At 44.2% G+C, this 8,236-nt stretch overlaps 1 protein-coding gene across 1 annotated transcript in view; it reads right to left on the minus strand.

The window, feature by feature from the left end:
- Positions 1–8,236, minus strand: part of KLHL12 (kelch-like family member 12) — a 22,754-nt gene that overhangs the window by 9,277 nt on the left and 5,241 nt on the right. Inside the window, exons 2-5 of the mRNA XM_009881347.1 lie at positions 7,917–8,070; positions 6,887–7,104; positions 4,064–4,213; positions 1,662–1,776 (exon numbers count right to left, since the gene is read on the minus strand). Of these exons, the coding sequence (XP_009879649.1) occupies positions 1,662–1,776; positions 4,064–4,213; positions 6,887–7,104; positions 7,917–8,070 (637 nt within the window). The remainder of the gene's footprint in view (positions 1–1,661; positions 1,777–4,063; positions 4,214–6,886; positions 7,105–7,916; positions 8,071–8,236) is intronic.

Consider the following 8,236-nt stretch of genomic DNA (forward strand, 5'->3'; position numbering starts at 1 on the left):
GAGCGGTGAATGCTGGCACTGATGGCAGGGCCCTCTGAGTGCGCCCGGGATAAAGGCATGGCAGAGACACTCTGGAGAGAGTGTGTCTGAAGATGAGAGAAGGGATGTCAGGTGAGGAACAGCCACAGTCACAAAGAAGCCAGTAAAATAGTTTTTTTTCTTCTGCAGGTCATTCCTACTGTTTATGTTGCTCTCAAGTGCTTACAACCCTAAGTCAAGCATTTTCCCAAGAATTCAGTGACTGTACTTGGTAGGAATTACTGAAACAGAGGAAGAAATCATTATTTGATGACACCAAACTGAGTGAGGAAGTGGACAATAGGGAAGGGAGAGCCACCCTGCAGGAAGACCTGGACAGGCTGGAAGAAGTGGGCTGACAAGAACCTCATGACGTTCAACAAGGACAACTGTAAGGTCTTGCACTTGGGAAAACATAATCCAGGAGTGCAGCACAGGCTGGGATCTACCCGGCTGGGGAGCAGCTCTGTGGAATGGGACCTGGGGATGCTGATGGACAACAAGCTCAATACAAGTGAACAGTGTGCTGCTGCGGCAAAGAAAGCCAACGGGATACTGGGCTGTATCATCAGCAGAGCGAAAGGAGTCATTATCCCACTCTGCTCAGTGCTTGTCAGGCCATACCTGGAATAACGTTCAGTTTTGGTCCCCGCTATATGAAAAAGATGTGGACAGGCTGGAGAGGGTCCAGAGAAGGGCCACAAAAACAATCAAAGGACTGGGAAGCCTGCTGTATAAGGAAAGGCTGAGAAAATTGGGTTGTTCAGCCTTAAGAAAAGAGGACTTAGGGGAGACCTTATCACCACGTTCCAGTATTTAAAGGGTGGCTACAAAGAAGGTGGAGACTTCGTTTTTACAAGGAGTCACATGGACAAGACTAGGGCTAATGGGTACAAGTTACTCCTGGGGAGATTCCAATTGGACACAAGAGGAAAATTTTTCACAATGAGAACAATCAGCCATTGGAATAATCTCCCCAGGGAAGCGGTAGATTCCCCAACACTGGACACTTTTAAGATTCAGCTGGACAGGGTGCTGGGTCATCTTGTCTAGACTGTGCTTTTGCCAGGACCAGATAATCCTTGAGGTCCCTTCCAACCTGGGATTCTAGGATTCTGTGATTTATTTGCCTTAATAAGACTTGGAGGGGGGAAGTACCTCTGAAAGGAAAGAGGGACCTCTCCACCTCCCTCCTTGTGCTTTCCCCTCTGAGATTCCCTGTTGAAAACTTATGTTCACTGTAACACAGCTGTCTCTCATCTTGCAGGTCTTTTTGATTCTGACACTTATACCTGCCTTTTTAGACAGAAGTAAACTCTTCCCACCCTTCTTGGACAGCTGCATACTGAGGCAAATATATCTGGAGGTACCAACAACACAGGAAACCGGTTTTATGGTTACAGCAGAGGCCTGGGATTAAAGGCAACCAACTAGTCCCCATATTGCCAGTAAGCAATTGTGCTCTGAAAAAAATGTACCTTTGTCCCTTGTTTCAGTCCCCTTTCTGTACCAGTGGGAACAGTGGATTGACAAGTTACTGCTGCGAAGCACTTCAGTGCAATTGCAAGGGACTAGACATGGTGCATAATATGATACCTGCCAATGCCCCAGAACCCCTCAGTGTCCTTTCCTTTGCTGCTCACCTAGACGTGCTCTTGTCCTGGGTCCTTGCATCTGACTCCGGAGCTCGGGCCGAAGATGAAATTTCTTTGCTTCATCTACAAGGTCTCTGCACTGCAGACTGCATCGTATAAAAGGCTGAGGAAAAACATGAGTCACTGGTACATGCAATGTATTTTAAGATCCCTCATAAGAACTGTCCCAAAGCCAACTCTCATCAGTTCAGACAGCATTAAAATTACTTGCGTGCAGGCTGTGGCTAGTAGTGTCATGGTGCAAATACTGCACGCAAGGAAATACAAACTTAAGACTGGCCTGCAGCTGAAAAGATATGGCTCAGTTCTCACACAAAGTCTGGCACTGCAAGTTCCATAATGAAAATAACTATATTGGAAATCTAAGGAAAAAACACTTCTGCTACATTTAAGCCAGCAGAAGCATGTCTGAGAAGGAGGACTGGAAGTGAAACTACACTTGAAATCAGTTTGGCTGGATCTGCTCCACATAACTCCCAGCATGCACCGGCCATCAAAGAAGAAACAAGCAGCACAACACAACGAAGCAGTTTAGCTGGATTCTGCTATATGCTGCTGCAGTAAGTTAAGATTTATTTTTCCAATTTCTTGGTGCTTGTTCAAGGCCAGGGCGTTCAGACCAGATGATGTCAGAGAAGGCAGAAGGTGTCCAGAGAAGGCCTACAAAGCTGGTGAGGGGTCTGGAGGATAAGCCTTTGGAGGAACGACTGAGGGCACTGGGGTTGTTTAGCCTGGAGAAGAGGAGGCTGAAGGGAGACCTTATCACCCTCTACAACTACCTGAAAGGCGGTTGTAGAGAGGTGGGGGGCTGACCTCTTCTCCCTGGTGACAAGTGATAGGATGAGAGGAAACGGATTCAAGTTATGTCAGGGGAGGTTTAGACTGGATATTAGGAAACATTTTCTCACTGAAAGGGTTATTAGACATTGGAATAGGCTGCCCAAGGAGGTGGTGGATTCTCCAGCCCTGGAGGTGTTTAAAAAAAGGGTAGATGTGGTGCTTAGGGACATGGTTTGGAGGCAGTTTTGTCAGGATAGGCTGATGGTTGGACTTGATGATCTTAAAGGTCCCTTCCAACCTCAGCAATTCTATGATTCTATGCCACACAGGACCAACACTCTTCTCTCCATACTGCCCCGAGATGATGATGATGTCCCACCAGTGTGTGTCACTTCCAGACCCGAGAGGCCATTCTGTGCAGTAAGAAAGCTGAGGCCTGGTATGCACACTGTCCTAGGCTGGTTTTGGAACAGATCTAATTGTTTTGGTACCAGTCCCTTTCACGTTAGCTTCAATTTCAGTTTAAGGTGGACCATAACAATCTGACTAAACACATTCTAGCTCTAGCACAACTTAACTGCCTGTTAGCTGCACTTATTTAAGAACATCCATAAAAGGCAGCTATATCACATTAGAGATCAGTGTTGTTAAATCAGCCGTTTCTCTACATAGAGAAGTCTGTCATTCAACATTCTGCACCTGTCAGGTGACAAAGGCTAGTAACACCTCACATCACCATCAAACCAGAGCGCTGGTTTGAACTTCTCTGTGCCTTCCTTGCACAGAGGTTGCCCAGAGAGGTCGTTGAGGCCCCATCCCTGGGGTGTTCAAGGCCAGGCTGGACATGGCCCTGGGCAACCTGGTCTAGTGGGAGGTGTCCCTGCCCATGGCAGGGGGGTTGGAACTCGATGATCTTCAAGGTGCTTTCCAACCTAAACCATTCTATGATTCTACGATTTCTGTCAAGCCTTGCATGAGGTCAGCATCACTTCCAGTTTGGGATTAAACTTCCATTGCAAAAGCTTTGTTATCTCTTATTGTCATCCACATTTTGGTTTGATTCTGCAACACCCCAGCCACAAAAAGAAGCAGCATTAGATATGGCTCTGACTTGTGTGCTGGCCCTGGACCTGCACAGCTGCTGTCCCCATTCAAAGGTATGTGCTTGCCAGCTGCACCTAAAACAACTTCTGAGGAGCCGTTTCCTCCCTCAGATTGCATGCCAGCAGCCTTCAGCCTAGAGAAGAAGAGCTGCTAGTGCTTATGAACGGAAGGCAGAAAGCACTTGTTAGAAAACTGTAACAGATGACAACAGAAAGGCGCTACATATATCAGGAGATAACTGAATAATTGCTCTGGATGGGGCACCCTCCCAGATGAAAAGTAGGATGCTGTAACTGCTGGCACAGCAAACTACTTCTGAGTGAATCAGTGGACACTCCAGCTGAACAGGGACAACTCCATAGTGTCAGCATCAAAAAGCATCAGCAGAAAGAGCAGCTATTAACATGTTCTGTTAGGCCAGCACGAATCTAAACAGGGAACATGGCAATCACACATAAACACTAGCTCCCAGCTGTTCTGTGCCCATGGACCCAGGCTGCCGATACCTCGGTGTCGATGACGTCTGTGATGTAGCGAGGGGTGAGGAGCGGCATGCGCACGTACTGCAGCAGTTCTGGCAGCGATGCTTCCCGTTCTTTTTTCGAGTGCTTCACCCAGTTTATAACTGCCTCAAAAACTGGCTCTTCAGAGTCCACCTGGAAAGAGGAGGCACACACTGGTCAGACTGCAGGGTAATATTTCAGCAACTGCTGTGGAACAGACAACTTCCAGGCTGTTGACACTGCTTGACAGCTAGCAAGAGAGCAGGACATTTCAAGTAAGAGTCTGTTATGGAAATTCCCATGAGCTGTATTTACAAGCACTATGAAATTTCCTCATTTTATTTTCCTTAGAACTGTATTTGTTTTTTCTTTACAGCAAAGATCAACAAGTGCCAGAAAAGTGAGCTTTACTGTATGCAGCAGAGCCAGAAGCTGGGGGCCACCACTTGTGAGAGAGCCCAGTGACAGGCAGTAACTCACAGGGCAGCTCCCCTGACTTCTCAGCGGAGCAGGAGTTACTGTCCTGCAAAATGCAAAGTACCATCATAAAGATGATCATAACCATCTTCCTTTTCACGGAGCAGTGTCTCGCTTAACCTCTTGCAGACCTGTGCCCACACGCGGCCCCTTTAACACCTGAGCCATAGCAGATACATTTAAGGTTTTTTATTTCAATCCACATTTAAGAAACCATAAACAACTGGATTTCAGAGTGGAGAACCTGAGGGTGTGAATGTTACTGTTCTGACTAGTTTATTTCTCTCTCCACCTAGGACCAGTGCATGCCGGTGCTTACACCACTTCCAGAGATTACACTGACTAAACTGCCTAAATTTGATACTGTAAGAGGTGCTTTAGACAGCTTTACAAATACAGCAGCTCCTGTGCACACTAAGCACAGCTGTGTGAATTCATCTATGATTACCAAAAAGTGAAAGAATTGTAAAAAGACCTATTATATATTATTTAGTCCTGGTTTTCTTTTTGCACATTTTCAGATCATGAACGCAAAAGCAAATCATTCATGAATTTATTATCACAAGGTGTGTTAACTGTTATTAAATATGAAGATAAAAGGAGTTACTGTATTAAGAGGATTGAGCTGCCCAACTGATATACAACTGGTCCACTTTGAAGTTCAGTTTGAAGCTGTCTGTTGCAGAATGTTCTGAAGCAGGGAGCCACAGAGGTTAATTACATAAGGCGATTCTTCCAAGCCATTGATTTATATTTGTTACACTGTAATTCAAAATGGCCTCTTTCTATTTGGATTACAGGGAAAGGACAATTAAAGCTCACAAAAGGAGAGCTGAGTACTTCATTGTTTCCAATTTTCCCTACCTTCTCTTTAAATGCAATAATCCCACATCATTTTATCCCCTCCTGAACTGGCTGTCCTCTGATAATATTTAACATTTTCTTGTTCATGAAATCATTTCTGTTTTCTGACAAACGATGAGCAACATGAAACACGGCATCACAGTGAGGATGTGCCATTACACTTCTCAAATGGCCAGGGGATTTTCCGAGGGTGCTCCCTCAGTACCCTCTGATACAGCATATCACCTCTACACTGGCACAGTGCTAGAATCGCTCCCTTCCCCTTCTTAAGGTATTAGAGTGAATGCACACCTCACTGTGTTTGTGCAAGGCCTGAATCAGTCCTTCCAATCCACAGTTGCTTTCACTTCGCCAGTGTGGACTGTCTGATTAGTTTGGCTGGGTCGTTCTCAAGTTCCTCATTATTTCCTCTTCGCTGCCCAGAAGCATTATGTCAGTACTCACCACAACCCACATCAGCTCAAACCCTCACAGCATTAAAGCTGCGGCTTGTTAAACACCAAACACATTCAGTCTTTCTCCACTGCCGATCTCAGCCTGTGCCAGGGTCTTTCACTGCTATCTTGCATGCTCTTTGTCAAGCAGACTTATTAACAAGAGGATGTCAGCTTGGCTGCAGGCCACTTTCAAGGCAGGCTTTCAAGGCACACATCAAGAATTCTCCTCTGGTTACCCCTGTATTGGCTTTTCAGGAATTCCACCAGAGATATCATTTACATCGGTTTGTTTCTAAGAGTTCGTGTTACTGTGAACTCTGAATAGTGATTGCTTCAATCACTTCTTTTACAACAGCAGCAAACATCGACTCCCAACAAAGTCCATCTCAATAAAAAAACCCAAGTCCCCTCCCTGTTATCAAGGAACATTCAACTTATTTCAATTCTCAAGAACACACATATTCATAGAAAATTTGGAAAAAGAGGATTTTACAGGTTCCAGCCAAATAGTAAATACTCCAGAAACCAACCTTAAGGGAACAAAATCTGCGTATGACTCCCTGAAGAGTCAGACTACCTTGCACCATCATGCACTCTGCTGCTTGTAAAAGCAGAGGACACCCAAATGCCTGGGATGACACATGCATTCCTTGTGCTGCTGAGTAGCATGCAAAGGTCTACAAATAGAAGTTAAAGTCTTGAGGGTATTTCTGAAATGTAGGCATTGAGACAACTTGTCTTTGTAACCTCTGAAAGATCCTCCAGGGAAAGGAGGAAACAAGGGAACAAGAACTACGCAGAGGTAACTAACAGTGACTGCCTTACTTGCAGGAAATGCTTGTGTGACACCGAATTCTTACAAAAAAGTTATATGTTTCTGATCAATTTCAGATTACATGGCTAAAAAATTAGAATAAGCTTCTTGGAAATTAAATTCCAAATTCAGGAACTGTGTGAGAAGTCCACCCTAGAAGCATGGACTAATTTCTGACTGGTTTCAACATTTTACTTCAATGCTTGCACAGTAACGGTACTTTTCAGGTTTTACCTGAATTTCATCACACTTGATGAGCTTTTCAACCTCTTCTTGATTTAAAAGGATAAACTCTTCATGCTGAACCACCTCTGGAAAATGTTTCTGGCTGAAGACCTCTGCAGCTTGCATTAGATCAACACAATTGTGTGTCTCAGCAAAATCCCGAATGCCCAAACAATTTGATGGATCCAGCTGGCTTTCTAGAAACTCACAGCAAGCTTGTTTCACACCTACGGAAAATTGGAGGGGTGAATGAGCACTGCATGCTTACTATCAATGCACTGCTTTGGAAAGGGCTTCAGAAAAGAAAGTTCTAAACAATAATGAAAATCCAACTCAAAATAACAAGCTTAAAAATACTACAGAAACACACACATGCAAATATTTCTTTGGAGGGACATGAAAACACCAAGTAGTAGACCATGTGTTTGGGCTGTTTTGATCTCTGGCTATTCTACTTAAATGCAAAAATTAAATATGTCTGATACTAGGAAAAGACTCAAATGTGAGTTGTAGTCAGCTTCATGGATTATAAACAAAAAATGTATATGCTAGTGGATACAGCTACCAGATTTCTAGGTTTTCTCCAACATCTTATTGATAGTTGCCTGGGATTTGGGATAATTACCTGGGCTAGCTCCGTAGGTGCACATGCAATGACAGCAGCCAGTTTGTTACAACCTAGACATGCTATGATGGTACGTCAAATGACACCAAGGATTTGCTTATTATTATAAAATGACTGAGCTGTAACATGCTATACATATTGTGTGCTATACAGCCCACAATTCCTCCTGGGAATTCTCATTCAGAAATACAGTAGCCCAAAGCATGGAACAATAACCTGTTTTATCATCTTTTTTTTCACTGAAGTCAGTTCCTCTACCAGTAAGACCACAGTGCACAAGACAACAGAAGTTTGACATAATTACTTATAAAATATCACACCTCCCACAACCAGTCTTCCATTCACCAAGGGTCAGACAAACCACATCTCTGAACAGCAGCGATTGTGCGATTTGTGCCGATACCTGGCAATTACCTTTCAGCTGAAGCAGACATGCTGCTGGGAGCAATTCTTGGACATTTTCTACTGTCACATGAACAGTTTCTGTATACACAAAGTCTAGCAGGATTTCCATGGTGGAGGCTGTCAGTCCCTGGATATCTACATAGGGTTTATCTTTCTCCGAGAGCTGTAAATTAGAAGGGAGGTAAAGGTTTATTTTTCAGTACTGTGATCAAAAAGCCAACAACACTCAGCAGTTTTTAAAAACGTGATCTGTCAGAAAGGTATCAACAGAGATTTGTCCTTTCTCTTCTTGTGCTCACTGAAAGAATAAGGGGAAGGAGGGAATTTCC

Source organism: Charadrius vociferus, unplaced genomic scaffold (assembly GCF_000708025.1).
Source record: "Charadrius vociferus isolate BGI_N301 unplaced genomic scaffold, ASM70802v2 scaffold333, whole genome shotgun sequence".
NCBI lineage: Eukaryota > Metazoa > Chordata > Aves > Charadriiformes > Charadriidae > Charadrius > Charadrius vociferus.